Genomic DNA, 17084 nt, shown 5'->3' on the forward strand with positions numbered 1-17084 from the left:
TTGAATGACTCAGCGGTCAACTTTCCCCCTGCACTCGGGAGGCAACAAACCATCCGGGTGTCCTTCTCACGTCCACAAAATCTCCCGTCCGCTCCCCTGACTATAGAGTCTCCAATGACGACAGCTCTCCTCTCCTCCGTCCCACCCTTCTGCACCACAGGGTCAGACTCAGTGTTGGAGGCCCTGCCACCGTGGCTCACACCTGGTCGGTCATCCCTGCCAACAGTATCCAGGACGGTAAACTTATTATTCAGGGGAATGGCTACAGGGATGCTCTGCACTACCTGTCTGCTCACCTTCGCTTTCCTTCCTCTGACTGTCACTCAACGACCTGCTTCCGACAGCCTAGGTGTGACTACCTCCCTGTAGCTCTCATCTATGACTGCCTCATTCTCCCTTATGAGTCGAAGGTCATCCAGCTGCTGCTCCAGATTCCTTACACGATCTTCCAGATCGCCCAGCCGTATGCACTTCTGGCAGATGTGACTCTGCGGGAGAGGGGCGTTCCCCCAAGACTGTCACATCTCACATGAGAGGCACATCACCGTCTCAGGAGACTTTGCAAAGACTAACTGTGAGCTGGCTTGTCCTCCGCCTCTTCTCGTCGAAGCCTCTCGAGTCAAAGCCTCAAAGCTCCACTCCTTCACTGGCCCACTCACTCACTGGCCGCTCTGCTTGAGCTACCCCTCTACTTATCTGTTTGAGCTTTTCAAAATGCTTGGTCACCTGACCTCGATTGCCTAATCAGCTGCTTTCTGCTGAGTCTGAGCTATTCAAATCTTGATTGTCTAATCAATGGCTTTCTGCTGATCTATTCAAATCTGATTGACTTGATTGCACAGACCAACTGCCAAAACTGCCAGAATCTCTCGAGTCAAAGCCTCAAAGCTCCACTCCTTCACTGGCCCACTCACTCACTGGCCGCTTTCCACAGGAAAGATGTAAACAAGGTTGAAAGAATGCAACAAAAATTCACGAGGATGCTTCCAGTTCTGGTGGACCTGAGTTATAAGGATAGATTGAATAGGTTGGGACTGTATTCTTCAGAACATAGAAGATTGAGAGGAGATTTGATAGAGATACACAAAATTATGAGGGGTATAGATAGAGTAATTGCAAAGAGACTTTTTATGCTGAGGTTCATTGGGACTACAACCAGGGGTCATGGGTTAAGGCTGAAAGGTGAGAAGTTTAAGGGGAGCATCGGGGAAACTTGTTCATTTAGCGGGTCTTGAGAGGCAGGTCGATGAGAGTAGGCAGTTTAAATTGATTCAGCATGGACTAGATGGACCAAAGTGCTTATTTCTGTGTTGTACTTCTCTATCACTCTATGATTCTATGACTCTGATGCAATATAGAAGGTTGCTTGGTTCCCATTTCTAAATGTTCAGCTTGAAAACATTGTAAATGGGTGAGAAACAATAAATTAATTTTGTTTCAGTCAGTTCGGTTTCATTAGTGTTATTGTCAGTATTCATTATAAAATAATCTATATGAAGGCCTGTGGTTGATTTATATAAATGTTCATCTGTTAGTTTACCTGTATTTCAGGTTTGGAGTGGCCTACATCTCTATTCCTATAACTATCGAGACAACGGTAAGGGCAGTTCTCCAGGAGGTGCTTTTACAACTGGGACGACAGGTCAGTTCTGATGAGAAACATTCATGTTTTTACTTTGCTGAATGAAATCACAAACAAGGTCGACCTGAGGATAGCAAATGTCTCCCTGAGGATAGAAAGTGTCTCCCTGAGGATAGCAAATGTCTCCCTGAGGATAGCAAATGTCTCCCTGAGGATTAAAAATGTCTTCATGAGGATAGCAGATGTCTCCCTGAGGATTAAAAATGTCTACCTGAGGATTAAAAATGTCTTCATGAGGATAGCAGATGTCTCCCTGAGGATAGTAAGGTCCACCTGAAGAAAGCAAAAGTCAAAGGTCTACCTCAGGACTGTACCAATTGTAATTCTTTGCTGCTGCTGTTAAGTCAACTTGTTTTTTTAAATCATATTTTTATTTCATGATAATCTCAAACACAGTTATATATTTTTGAAAATTCAGTCAAATGACAATAAAAACAATTGCAGATGCTGCAAATCCAAAATAAAAGCAAATGCTTGGCACGTGGCCAAGTGGTTAAGGCGTCCGTCTGGTGATTTGAAGGTCGCTAGTTCCAGTCTCAGCTGTGGCAGCGTGTTTGTGTCCTTGAGCAAGGCACTTAATCACACATTGATCTAGTGTCTGTGCGAGGAGTGGTACCCCACACAGACTTCCAATCTGCGCCTTGTAAGGCATGAAAATGCCCAACGCAGACCTCTCATCGTCTGAATCGACATTCCCTCACCCCCCCCCCCCAGAAACACTCATCAGGTCAGGAAGAACCTGTGGAAAATTAAAATTAATTAATGTCTGAGGAGGAAGGTCATTCAGCAGAATTGGGATAGAGAGAAAAGAAGCTGCAGAGAGGGTCGGGAGAAGAGTGTCTCGTGTGGTACAATCAGCTCTGGGGGGGTATCGTGTAGGATACAATCAGCTCTGTGCTGGGGGGGTCTCGTGTGGTACAATCAGCTCTGGGGGGTATCGTGTAGGATACAATCAGCTCTGTGCTGGGTGGGTCTTGTGTATGGTACAGTCAGCTCTGGGGGGTATTGTGTAGGATACAATCAGCTCTGTGCTGGGGGGGTCTCGTGTGGTACAATCAGCTCTGGGGGGTATCATGTAGGATACAATCAGCTCTATGGTGGGGGGGTCTGCAGAGAGGGTGGGGAGGTAGTGTCTGGTGTATGGTACAATCAGCTGCAGGGAGGGTGGGGAGAGTGTGTCTCCAGTACAGTACAATTGGCTGCAGGGAGGGTGGGGAGGTAGTGTCTGGTGTATGGTACAATCAGTTGCAGGGAGGGTGGGGAGAGTGTGTCTCCAGTACAGTACAATTGGCTGCAGGGAGGGTGGGGAGGGGAGTGTCTCGTGTATGGTACAATCAGCTCTGGGGGGTATCGTGTAGGTTACAATCGGCTCTATGGTGGGGGGGGTCTGCAGAGAGGGTGGGGAGGTAGTGTCTCGTGTATGGTACAATCAGCTGCAGGGAGGATGGGGTGAGTGTGTTTCCTGTACAGTACAATTCACTGCAGGGAGGGTGGGGAGAGTGTGTCAACTGTACAGTACAATTGGCTGCAGGGAGGGTGGGGAGGTAGTGTCTCGTGTATGGTACAATCAGCTCTGGGGGGTATCGTGTAGAATACAATCGGCTCTATGGTGGGGGGGGTCTTGTGTATGGTACAATCAGCTGCAGGGAGGGTGGGGAGGTAGTGTCTGGTGTATGGTACAATCAGCTGCAGAGAGGGTGTGGAGAGTGTGTCTCCAGTACAGTACAATCAGCTGTAGGGAGGGTGGGGAGGGGAGTGTCTCGTGTATGGTACAATCAGCTCTGGGGGGTATCGTGTAGGTTACAATTGGCTCTATGGTGGGGGGGGGGTCTTGTGTATGGTACAATCAGCTGCAGGGAGGGTGGGGAGAATGTGTCTCCTGTACAGCACAATCGGCTGCAGGGAGGGTGGGGAGGCAGTGTCTCGTGCAGGGTTCAGTTAGCTGCAGGGAGATTGGGGAGGTGGATGTGTCTGGTTTAGGGTTCAATCGGATTTCTATCCCGATTGAAAGTAAACAAGATGATGTGTGAATCAGTGACTGGGAGCAGGGAGTGGGAGTGTAGATGAAAAAACGGGGGAGAATGGAACAGTTGTGGAATGCAGCACAAGATAACATATCCAACAGGTCAGGCCGAACATATCCTCCACTTTTGCAGAGCAAAATCAGAGTGTACAAGAAAATTTAATAAGCTGAACCATTACCTCTCATAGAGATCAAGGTGCCTGAGGGTAAAATTCCGCATTAAATCCAAATGTGCAGTTACGCGAGTTTGTATAAGGTCTCATTAATGAATATAGAGGCCACAAACTGATACTGGCACCCTGTGGACTCTGGAGAGTAGGTCAGCAACAGAGAGTTGCTACTCCTGGTCAGTGTAGAGGAGATCTCAGTGTGAATACTGAATGGGTCACCCCTGTGGACTGGTGTGTCATGGGAGACGGAAGATCGAAAGCAACAAGCTGGCTGCTGGCGGTGTGCCCAGAGACCCGAGTTCTTTGGGCACAGAGCTCGGAAGGAGCGACGCAATGGACTTTTAACACCATAAATCAGCGAGTTGTTTTGTTATGTGTTCCCTCTTGCTGTGAAATGGGGACACCTCTTTTTCCCTTAATAGGGAGGGGGAGAGAGAGAGAGAGAGGGCCTGTGGTGTGTCGAAATGCTGGCTGAACAGGTAGTCTTTAGGGTACTGCAAGTCTGTGTCTTTATTGGTGCTTTGCTGCACACTTGAGTACTCGGTGGGGGGGGTGCTGATGCATTTTTGCTGATGGGTCGTCACTTTGCTGCTGTTTACATGTGGGAGAGGGGAGCTGGGGGGGTGGATTTGGGGTTCTAACACTTAACTCATTCATTCTTTGGGGCACTCCTCTCTTTCCATGGATGGTTGCGAAGATTAAGTATTTCAGGATGTATATTGTATACATTTCTCTGATATTAAATGTACCTATTGAAACCTCTATAGAGCTGTCACCCGATCAGTGTAGAGGAAATCTCACTGAATACTGAATGCACTGCATTAGATTGGAAGATGTTAACAATAACGGTATTCATTGACCAACAGACCTGCTGGGTTTTTATAGAAGTATTTTCCTTTATTGATCTGTGATAACTTAATTTCAGAAGAAGATTAATATTTTCAGCCACAATGTGACTTGCTTGCACTGTTTTGTTTTCAGGATGAAAATATTGAAGATTTTCAAGTAGTAGAGATCCTCATGGGTTGTAAACAGGGTAAGGTTTTAAGAGTTGATTTTACCACAGCAATTTGGAGAAAAGGGCTGCCTTCTTGTGTTGTTATTTCCATAGCACACAGAGTATAAACAGGCTATTTGGCTCAACCAGTCCATGCTAGCGTTTATGTTCCACTCAAGCTTCCTTGCATCTTTCACAGTTAGTGAATTTTCCAGTACAGAAATGAAGTCTACAGCCTACCATGGCCATACCAATTTATAGCACATCTACACCACATAGCCATATAACAATTACAGTACGGAAACAGGCCATCTCGGCCCTTCTAGTCCATGCCAAATGTCACCTAGTCCCCACGACCTGCACTCAGCCCATCACCCTCCATTCCTTTCCTGTCCATATAGCTGTCCAATTTAACTTTAAACGACAACATCGAACCTGCCTCAACTACTTCTGCTGGAAGCTCGTTCCACACAGCTACCACTCTCTGAGTAAAGAAGTTCCCCTTCATGTTACCCCTAAACTTTTTGCCTTTAACTCTCAACTCATGTCCCCTTGTTTGAATCTCCCCCACTCTCAATGGAAAAAGCTTATCCACGTCAATTCTATCTATCCCCCTCATAATTTTAAATACCTCTATCAAGTCCCCCCTCAACCTTCTACGTTCCAAAGAATAAAGACCCAACTTGTTCAACCTTTCTCTGTAACTTAGGTGATGAAACCCAGGTAACATTCTAGTAAATCTTCTCTGTACTCTCTCTATTTTGTTGACACCTTTCCTATAATTCGGTGACCAGAACTGTACACAATATTCCAAATTTGGCCTCACCAATGCCTTGTACAATTTCAACATTACATCCCAACTCCTATACTCAATGCTCTGATTTATAAAGGCCAGCATACCAAAAGCTTTCTTCACCACCCTAACCACATGAGATTCCACCTTCAGGGAACTATGCACCATTATTCCTAGATCCCTCTGTTCTACAGCATTCTTCAATGCCCTACCATTTACCATGTACGTCCTATTTTGATTAGTCCTACCAAAATGTAGCACTTCACACTTGTCAGCATTAAACTCCATTTGCCATCTTTCAGCCCACTCTTCTAACTGGCCTAAATCTCTCTGCAAGCTTTGAAAGCCTACTTCATTATCCGCAACACCACCTATCTTAGTATCATCTGCATACTTACTAATCCAATTTACCACCCCATCATCCAGATCGTTAATGTATATGACAAACAACATTGGACCCAGTACAGATCCCTGAGGCACACCACTAGTCACCGGCTTCCAATCTGACAGACAGTTATCCACCACTACTCTCTAGCGTCTCCCATCCAGCCACTGCTGAATCAATTTTCCTACTTCAATATTAATACCTAACGATTGAACCTTTCTAACTAAACTTACGTGTGGAACCTTGTCAAAGGGCTTACTGAAGTCCATATAGACAACATCCACTGCTTTACCTTCGTCAACTTTCCTAGTAACCTCTTCAAACATTTCAATAAGATTTGTCAAACATGACCTTCCATGCACAAATCCATGTTGACTGTTCCTAATCAGACCCTGTCTATCCAGATAATTAGATATACCATCTCTAAGAATACTTTCCATTAATTTACCCACCACTGATGTTAAACTTACAGGCTGATAATTGCTAGGTTTACTCTCAGAACCCTTTTTAAACAATGGAACAACATGAGCAATACGCCAATCCTCTGGCACCATCCCTGTTTCTAATGACGTTTGAAATATTTCTGTCAGAGCCCCTGCTATTTCCGCACTAACTTCCCTCAAGGTTCTAGGGAATATCCTGTCAGGACCCGGAGACTTATCCACTTTTATATTCCTTAAGAGTGCCAATACTTCCTCTTCTTTAATCATCATAGTTTCCATAACTTCCCTACCTGTTTCCCTTACCTTACACAATTGAATATCCTTCTCCTTAGTGAATACCGAAGAAAATAAACTGTTCAAAATCTCCCCCATCTCCTTTGGTTCCACACATAGCTGTCCACTCTGGTTCTCTAAGGGACCAATTTTATCCCTCACTATCCTTTTGCTATTAATATAACTGTAGAAACCCTTTGGATTTATTTTCATCTTACTTGCCGAAGCAACCTCGTATCTTCTTTTAGCTTTTCTAATTTCTTTCTTAAGATTCTTTTTACATTCTTTATATTCCTTGAGCACCTCATTTACTCCATGCTGCCTATATTTATTGTAGATATCTCTCTTTTTTCCGAACCAAGTTTCCAATATCCCTTGAAGAGCATGGTCCTCTCAAACTATTAACCTTTCCTTTCAACCTAACAGGAACATAAAGATTCTGTACCCTCAAAATTTCGCCTTTAAATGACCTCTATTTCTCTATTACATCCTTCCCATAAAACAATTTGTCCCAATCCACTCCTTCTAAATCCTTTTGCATCTCCTTAAAGTTAGCCTTACTCCAATCAAAAATCTCAACCCTGGGTCCAGACCTATCCTTCTCCGTAATTATATTGAAACTAATGGCATTGTGATCACTGGACCCGAAGTGCTCCCCAACACATACCTCCGTCACCTGACCTATCTCATTCCCTAACAGGAGATCCAACACTGCCCCTTCTCTAGTTGGTACCTCTATGTATTGCTACAAAAATGTATCCTGCACACATTTTACAAACTCCAAACCATCCAGCCCTTTTACAGTATGGGCTTCCCAGTCTATGTGTGGAAAGTTAAAATCTCCCACAATCACAACCTTGTGCTTACTACAAATATCTGCTATCTCGTTACAAATTTGCTCCTCCAATTCTCGCTCCCCATTAGCTGGTCTATAATGCACCCCCATAAGTGTTACACCTTTCCCATTCCTCAATTCCACCCAAATAGCCTCTCTAGACGAGCCCTCTGATCTTTCCTGCCAGAGCACCGCTGTAATATTTTTCTGACAAGCAATGCAACACCTCCACCTCTTGTCCCTCCGATTCTATCACACCTGAAGCAACAAAATCCAGGAATATTTGGTTGCCAATCACACCCCTCCTGCAACCATGTTTCACTAATAGCTTCAACATCATACTTCCAGGTATCAATCCATGCTGTAAGCTCATCCACCTTTCTTACAATGCTCCTAGCATTAAAACAAATGCATTTAAGAAATGTTCCACCTCTTACTCTCTGTTTATCACTAACAACTTTACTATCTCCTTTTTCTTCCTTCTCCCCTACATCTGTTCATACACTCTGGATCCCCTCCCCCCTTGTATCTAGTTTAAATCCACTGGAGCGTCTCTAGCAATCCGACCTGCAAGAATATTTGTCCCCCTCCAGTTCAGATGTAAACCGTCCCGCCGGAACAGGTCCCACCTTCCCTGGAAAACTGCCCAATTATCTATAAATCTGAAGCCCTCCCTCCTGCACCATGTCTTCAGCCACGCGTTGATCTGCGCTATCTTACTATTTCTAAACCCACCTGCACGTGGCACTGGTAGCAATCCTGAGATTGCTATCCGAGAGGTCCTGTCCATCAACTTGATGCCTAACTCCCCGAACTCACCTTTCAGGACCTCCTCACTCTTCCTACCCACATCATTGGTCCCTACATGAAGCACGACATCTGGCTGCTCACCCTCCCTCTTGAGAATTATGATTACTATCTCCAAAATGCTCTCCCACTGAGCAGGTTCATTTCCCAATACCAGATCAAGTATTGCTTCTCCTCTTGTAGGCTTATCTACATATTGTGTCAAGAAACTTTCCTGAACACACCTAACAAATTCCACGCCATCTAAACCACTTGGTCTAGGGAGATTCTCTAGAGCTGTCTTCTTTTTAAACTCTTCTCGCTGTTCTCAGTCACTGACCTCCACGCACTTGCACAGTCGTGCCCCGATCAAACAGTTGAAGAAATAACCTTTCTGGTTCCCAAGAACTGTCTTTCTAGTAGTGGTAATTAGTTTCATACACTTTATGACCCCGACCCCTGACACCTGAACCTTCTACCATATTACTTGTGTCTTTCACAGTGAAGATTGATGCTAAATACTTATTCAGTTCATCCGCCATTTCGTTGTCCCCATTATTCCTTCTCCAGCATTGTTTTCCAGCAGTCTGATATCCACTCTTCTCTCTCTGTTACACATTATGTATCGGAAGAAACTTTTGGTATTCTCTTTAGTATTATTGGCTAACTTACTGTCGCATTCCGTCTTTACCTTAATGAATTTTTTCATAGTCTTTGTTGGTTTTTAAAAGCTTCCCAATTTTCCACTAATTTTTGCTCTTTTGTATGCCCTCTCTTTAGCTTTTATGATGGCTTTGACTTCTCTTTTTACCCATGGTTGTGTCATCTTGCCTTTAGAATACATACTCCCTTTTGGGGTGTATATATCTTGTGCCTTCCGAGTTGCTTCCAGAAATTCCAGCTATTGTTGCTCTGCCGTCATCCTGTCATAATCATCCCTATTATGATTACTTGTTCCTAAGGGTTCTTTTACCTTGTCTCTCTCATCAATTCTGGTTTGTTGCAGAACACCCAATCCACAATAGTTGATCCCCTAGTGGGCTCTACCATGAGTTGCTCGAAAAGCATCCCGTAGTGGTCCCCAACCTCCGGGCCGCGGACCGATACCGGGCCGCGCAGCACGCAGGGGTGCAGCGGTAGCCGGAGCGCACCCAGCACATCTTTAAGAAAAAGGCCGAAATATACAAGCTAATTGTTTGTAATTAGGTGCCGCCCAACACGTAAATGTCGGCCCAGATCAGAGGCGATTGTCGATTTCACTTGCTCTATGCGATGTTCACTCCTCTTTCCAGGGCGCTGGAGCCTTTAGCTGTTCCATTGTTTGGTCAATTTAAACGCCAGCCCAGACAGGCTGAAAAGACAGGGCTGTCGGGATCGAGGTGACATGTTGAATCTACACAAACTTCTAATAAAGTATAGGCGCTGCCGTACTTTCTTTGTAATGACAGTTATGTGCTGGTCCCAGGACAGATCCTCTGACACGTTTCAGAGAGAGAAACGTCGATCCTTAATGCTTAAGAATTTAAAGTTATTGACCCTCTCCACCTCAGTTCCTCTAATGAAGACTGGCTTCTGGGCAGCACCTAATTAATTAGCTTGTTTATTTTGGCTTTTTTCTTAAAGATGTGCTGGGTGCGCTCCGGCTACCGCTGCACCCCTGCGTGCTTTGTAGCCCGGAGGTTGGGGACCACTGATCTGGAAGTTCCCATCCGGCACCAATGTGTTTTTCCAAATCTACCTGCATATTGAAATCCCCCGTGACTATTGTAATATTGTGCTCTTGGCATGCGTTTTTTACCTCCCATTGTAATTTGTAGACCACGGTTTGGGGGTCTGTCTGCAACTCCCATCAGGGTCTTTTTACCCTTGCAGTTCCTTAGCTGAATTCACATTGATACACCACCTTCCGACCGTCTGTTCACTCTTTCTCATCATTTGATTTCATTTTTTATTAACAACACTGCTCCCTCTGCCTTCCTGCCTGTCCTTTCGATCCAATGTGTATTAAGCTTCCAGCTCTAATCTTCTTTCAGCCATGATTCAGTGAAGCCTCCAACATCATACCTGCCAATCTGCAGCTCTGCTGCAAATTCATCTACCTTATTCGATATGCTGCGCACATTGAAATATAATACCTGCAGTCATCCTTTTCGATTTTGTCTGCCTTTTACTTTTCAACTCAACCTGTTGACAGCTATTTTTCCCTATCAACAGCCTCTCCTCAGTACACATTGCCTCTGTAAACTAACTACCTCATCTTCAGCACTATCATCCACCTTTCCTGCAATGCTTCTTGCATTGATATACATGCAGTTTAGGATACTAATTGTACCAACCTTTAGATTCTGAACTTTGTCTGAGGTCACCAACCTCCACAACCTCCACAACCTCTCCACCTACTGTTGTGACACTCTCGTTCCCATTCCCTGTAACTCTAGATTAAACCTCATCAGGCAGCATTAACAAACCTCCCTGCTAGGATATTAGTCCCCCCCTCCAGTTCAGGTGCAAACTGTCTATTCCATATAGATCCCATCTTCCCTGCAAAAGAGCCCAATGATCCAAAAATCTTATGCCCTCCCTCCTACACTAACTGCTTAGCTACGTGTTAAACTGTATAATCTTCCTAGTTCTGGCCTCACTAGCAAGTGGCATGGGTAGCAATCCTGAGATCACAACCCTGGAGTCTTGTCCTTTAACTCCCTAAACTCTTTGTGCAGAACCTCGTCACTTGTCCTACCCACGTCATTGGTATGTGCATGGACCACAACTTCTGGCTGTTCACCCTACCACTTAAGAATGCTGCAGATTCGTAGAAACATAGAAAACATAGAAAATAGGTGCAGGAGTAGGCCATTCGGCCCTTCGAGCCTGCACCACCATTCAGTACGATCATGGCTGATCATCCAACTCAGAACCCTGTACCTGCCTTCTCTCCATACCCCCGATCCCTTTAGCCACAAGGGCCATATTGATCTCCCTCTTAAATATAGCCAATGAACTGGCCTCAAATGTTTCCTGTGACAGAGAATTCCACAGATTCACCACTCTCTGTGTGAAGAAGTTTTTCCTCATCTTGGTCCTAAAAGGCTTCCCCTGTATCCTCAAACTGTGACCCCTCGTTCTGGACTTCCCCAACATCGGGAACAATCTTCCTGCATCTAGCCTGTCCAATCCCTTTAGAATTTTATACGTTTCAATCAGATCCCCCCTCAATCTTCTAAATTCCAACGAGTATAAGCCTAGTCGATCCAGTCTTTCATCATATGAAAGTTCTGCCATCCCAAGAATCAATCTGGTGAACCTTCTTTGCACTCCCTCTATGGCAAAGATGTCTTTCCTCAGATTAGGGGACCAAAACTGCACACAATACTCCAGGTGTGGTCTCACCAAGGCCTTGTACAACTGCAGTAATACCTCCCTGCTCCTGTACTCAAATCCTCTTGCTATGAATGCCAGCATACCATTCGCCTTTTTCACCGCCTGCTGTACCTGCATGCCCACTTTCAATGACTGGTGTATAATGACACCCAGGTCTCGGTGCACATCCCCTTTTCCTAATCAGCTACCATTCAGATAATAATCTGTTTTCCTGTTTTTGCCACCAAAGTGGATAACCTCACATTTATCCACATTAAATTGCATCTAGCATGAATTTGCCCACTCACCTAACCTATCCAAGTCACCCTGCATCCTCTTAACATCCTCCTCACAGCTAACACTGCCTCTCGTGTCATCCGCAAACTTGGAGATGCTGCATTTAATTCCCTCGTCTAAGTCATTAATATATATTGTAAACAACTGGGGTCCCAGCACTGAGCCTTGTGGTACCCCACTAGTCACTGCCTGCCATTCTGAAAAGGTCCCATTTATTCCCACTCTTTGCTTCCTGTCTGCCAACCAATTCTCTATCCACATCAATACCATACCCCCAATACCGTGTGCTTTAAGTTTGCACACGAATCTCCTGTGTGGGACCTTGTCAAAAGCCTTTTGAAAATCCAAATATACCACATCCACTGGTTCTCCCCTATCCACTCTACCAGTTACATCCTCAAAAAAATTCTATGAGATTCGTCAGACATGATTTTCCTTTCACAAATCCATGCTGACTTTGTCCGATGATCTCACCGCTTTCCAAGTGTGCTGTTTTCACATTTTTGATAACTGACTCTAGCACTTTTCCCAACACTGACGTCAGGCTTACCGGTCTATAATTCCCCGGTTTCTCTCTCCCTCCTTTTTCAAAAAGCGGGGTTACATTAGCCACCCTGCAATCCTCAGGAACTAATCCAGAATCTAAAGAGTTTTGAAAAATTATCACTAATGCATCCAGTATTTCTTGGGCTGCTTCCTTAAGCACGCTGGGATGCAGACCATCTGGCCCTGGGGATTTATCTGCCTTTAATCCCTTCAATTTACCTAACACCACTTCCCTACAAACATGTATTTCCCTCAGTTCCTCCATCTCACTGGACCCTCGGTCCCCTACTATTTCCGGAAGATTAGTTATGTCCTCCTTAGTGAAGACAGAACCAAAGTAGTTATTCAATTAGTCTGCCATGTCCTTTCTGCCCATAATGAATTCACCAGTTTCTGACTGTAAGGGACCTACATTTGTCTTAACCAATCTTTTTCTTTTCACATATCTGTAAAAGCTTTTACAGTCAGTTTTTATGTTCCCTGCCAGCTTTCTCTCATAACCTTTTTTCCCTTTCCTAATTAAGCCCTTTGTCCTCCTCTGCCAGTCTCTGAATTTCTCCCAGTCCTCAGGTGTGCTGCTTTTTCTGGCTAATTTGTATGTTTCTTCTTTGGAATTGATACTTCTTTGGATTCGATCCGAGTTATCCCAGACCCTGGCACCTGGGAAGCAACCTCCGGAAATCTCGTTCTCAACCACTGAAACTCCTGTCCGTTGCCCTAATAACCAATCCCCTATTACTACAGGGGTAATATCTTATCCTCCTTCCCCTTCTGAGTCACCAAGGCAGATTCAGTGCCAGAGGTCAATACTCTGACCTTCCTCTGTTAGGTCACCCCCCCTTCCCCCCAACAGTATCGGAAGTGATATACCTGTTGTTGAGGGGATGGCACAGGGGTACTCTGTGGCCCTGGAAAAGAATCTCTGGCTGTTCACTTGATCTGTGGCTCTGGTCTTGTACACCTCGAACTTGTATATTTTGGGTTAATATTTTCCTCTGCAAAACCAGGAAGGCAACTCTATTCTTCTGTTCAAATTCTTTTGCAATCAAAGCAAATATTCAGTTATCTAATTGTTTGCTGTGCCTGCATTTCAGTAGTATGACATGTATACGAGGAAGTTCAGGTCCCTCTCAGCATTGTGACTGGACAACTCTGTGATACAAAAGCTTCAGATGCATTGGTGGATTATCCAGAAAAGATTTTTTTATGGACAATGATAGAATTAGGAAATTTAATAGAAAGATATTGCTGGAAAATCGAATACACAAGTAGGAGGACTATATTTCTGCTGTTCTCTCTACAGCATTGATTTTAGTTCAGGAAAGAATGTTGCTGGATTGGGGGCAGAGTGGCAGATTGTCTTGTGAGGAAAACTTGGACAGTCCCCACGTGTCTGATTTGATTGAAGATTTTATTTGTATGAGATACGTTAACTGGAAGGCTGTTGTACATTTAAGATAAATACAATTTTTTTCCTGAGCACTGTTAGTCTTTCGAACTCTCTTAAATGGTGATAGAGCAGAATATTAGAATACTTAAAGGCCAAGGGAATTGTTTCTCCAAATGAGCCTGTGTCTGAAAGGTTACCATGGGATTGACAGAAAAAGTTAGAGGCAGATCAACGATTCTCAGTGTCACAATCAGATCAGCGATGGTCACAGTTAGATCAGCGATGGTCACAATCAGATCAGCGATGGTCACAATCAGATCAGCGATGGTCACAGTTAGATCAGTGATGGTCACAATCAGATCAGCGATGGTCACAATCAGATCAGCGATGGTCACAGTTAGATCAGCGATGGTCACAGTTAGATCAGCGATGGTCACAATCAGATCAGTGATGGTCACAGTTAGATCAGCGATGGTCACAATCAGATCAGCGATGGTCACAATCAGATCAGTGATGGTCACAGTTAGATCAGCGATGGTCACAGTTAGATCAGCGATGGTCACAATCAGATCAGTGATGGTCACAGTTAGATCAGCGATGGTCACAATCAGATCAGCGATGGTCACAATCAGATCAGTGATGGTCACAGTTAGATCAGCGATGGTCACAGTTAGATCAGCGATGGTCACAGTTAGATCAGCGATGGTCACAATCAGATCAGCGATGGTCACAGTTAGATCAGCGATGGTCACAGTTAGATCAGCGATGGTCACAGTTAGATCAGCGATGGTCACAATCAGATCAGTGATGGTCACAGTTAGATCAGCGATGGTCACAGTTAGATCAGTGATGGTCAGATGGACTGAGGGTAAGGGTCACAGTTAGATCAGTGATGGTCAGATGGACTGAGGGTCAGGGTTACAGTTAGATCAGTGATGGTCAGATGGACTGAGGGTCAGGGTTACAGTTAGATCAGCGATGGTCACAGTTAGATCAGTGATGGTCACAGTTAGATCAGTGATGGTCACAGTTAGATCAGCGATGGTCACAGTTAGATCAGTGATGGTCACAGTTAGATCAGTGATGGTCAGATGGACTGAGGGAGAGGGTTACAGTTAGATCAGTGATGGTCAGATGGACTGAGGGTCAGGGTTACAGTTAGATCAGTGATGGTCAGATGGACTGAGGGTCAGGGTCACAGTTAGATCAGTGATGGTCAGATGGACTGAGGGAGAGGGTTACAGTTAGATCAGTGATGGTCAGATGGACTGAGGGTCAGGGTTACAGTTAGATCAGTGATGGTCAGATGGACTGAGGGTCAGGGTCACAGTTAGATCAGTGATGGTCACAGTTAGATCAGTGATGGTCAGATGGACTGAGGGAGAGGGTTACAGTTAGATCAGTGATGGTCAGATGGACTGAGGGAGAGGGTTACAGTTAGATCAGTGATGGTCAGATGGACTGAGGGTCAGGGTCACAGTTAGATCAGTGATGGTCACAGTTAGATCAGTGATGGTCAGATGGACTGAGGGAGAGGGTTACAGTTAGATCAGTGATGGTCAGATGGACTGAGGGAGAGGGTTACAGTTAGATCAGTGATGGTCAGATGGACTGAGGGTCAGGGTCACAGTTAGATCAGTGATGGTCAGATGGACTGAGGGTCAGTGTTACAGTTAGATCAGTGATGGTCAGATGGACTGAGGGTCAGTGTCACAGTTAGATCAGCGATGGTCACAGTTAGATCAGTGATGGTCACAGTTAGATCAGTGATGGTCACAGTTAGATCAGCGATGGTCACAGTTAGATCAGTGATGGTCACAGTTAGATCAGCGATGGTCACAGTTAGATCAGTGATGGTCACAGTTAGATCAGTGATGGTCACAGTTAGATCAGTGATGGTCAGATGGACTGAGGGAGAGGGTTACAGTTAGATCAGTGATGGTCAGATGGACTGAGGGTCAGGGTTACAGTTAGATCAGTGATGGTCAGATGGACTGAGGGTCAGGGTCACAGTTAGATCAGTGATGGTCAGATGGACTGAGGGAGAGGGTTACAGTTAGATCAGTGATGGTCAGATGGACTGAGGGTCAGGGTTACAGTTAGATCAGTGATGGTCAGATGGACTGAGGGTCAGGGTCACAGTTAGATCAGTGATGGTCACAGTTAGATCAGTGATGGTCAGATGGACTGAGGGAGAGGGTTACAGTTAGATCAGTGATGGTCAGATGGACTGAGGGAGAGGGTTACAGTTAGATCAGTGATGGTCAGATGGACTGAGGGTCAGGGTCACAGTTAGATCAGTGATGGTCACAGTTAGATCAGTGATGGTCAGATGGACTGAGGGAGAGGGTTACAGTTAGATCAGTGATGGTCAGATGGACTGAGGGTCAGGGTCACAGTTAGATCAGTGATGGTCAGATGGACTGAGGGTCAGTGTTACAGTTAGATCAGTGATGGTCAGATGGACTGAGGGTCAGTGTCACAGTTAGATCAGCGATGGTCACAGTTAGATCAGTGATGGTCACAGTTAGATCAGCGATGGTCACAGTTAGATCAGCGATGGTCACAGTTAGATCAGTGATGGTCACAGTTAGATCAGCGATGGTCACAGTTAGATCAGTGATGGTCAGATGGACTGAGGGTCAGGGTTACAGTTAGATCAGTGATGGTCAGATGGACTGAGGGTCAGTGTTACAATTAGATCAGTGATGGTCAGATGGACTGAGGGTCAGGGTTACAGTTAGATCAGTGATGGTCAGATGGACTGAGGGTCAGGGTTACAGTTAGATCAGTGATGGTCAGATGGACTGAGGGTCAGTGTTACAGTTAGATCAGTGATGGTCAGATGGACTGAGGGTCAGGGTTACAGTTAGATCAGTGATGGTCAGATGGACTGAGGGTCAGGGTTACAGTTAGATCAGTGATGGTCAGATGGACTGAGGGTCAGGGTTACAGTTAGATCAGTGATGGTCAGATGGACTGAGGGTCAGGGTTACAGTTAGATCAGTGATGGTCAGATGGACTGAGGGTCAGGGTCACAGTTAGATCAGTGATGGTCAGATGGACTGAGGGTCAGGGTTACAGTTAGATCAGTGATGGTCAGATGGACTGAGGGTCAGGGTTACAGTTAGATCAGTGATGGTC

General features: G+C 45.1%; 1 protein-coding gene across 1 annotated transcript in view; it reads left to right on the forward strand.

Moving 5' to 3' along the window:
• Positions 1 to 17084, forward strand: part of LOC134343814 (diacylglycerol kinase theta-like) — a 231988-nt gene that overhangs the window by 118450 nt on the left and 96454 nt on the right. Inside the window, exons 10-11 of the mRNA XM_063042563.1 lie at positions 1552 to 1642; positions 4817 to 4871. Of these exons, the coding sequence (XP_062898633.1) occupies positions 1552 to 1642; positions 4817 to 4871 (146 nt within the window). The remainder of the gene's footprint in view (positions 1 to 1551; positions 1643 to 4816; positions 4872 to 17084) is intronic.

The sequence above is a fragment of the Mobula hypostoma genome, chromosome 3 (assembly GCF_963921235.1).
Source record: "Mobula hypostoma chromosome 3, sMobHyp1.1, whole genome shotgun sequence".
Taxonomy (NCBI): domain Eukaryota; kingdom Metazoa; phylum Chordata; class Chondrichthyes; order Myliobatiformes; family Myliobatidae; genus Mobula; species Mobula hypostoma.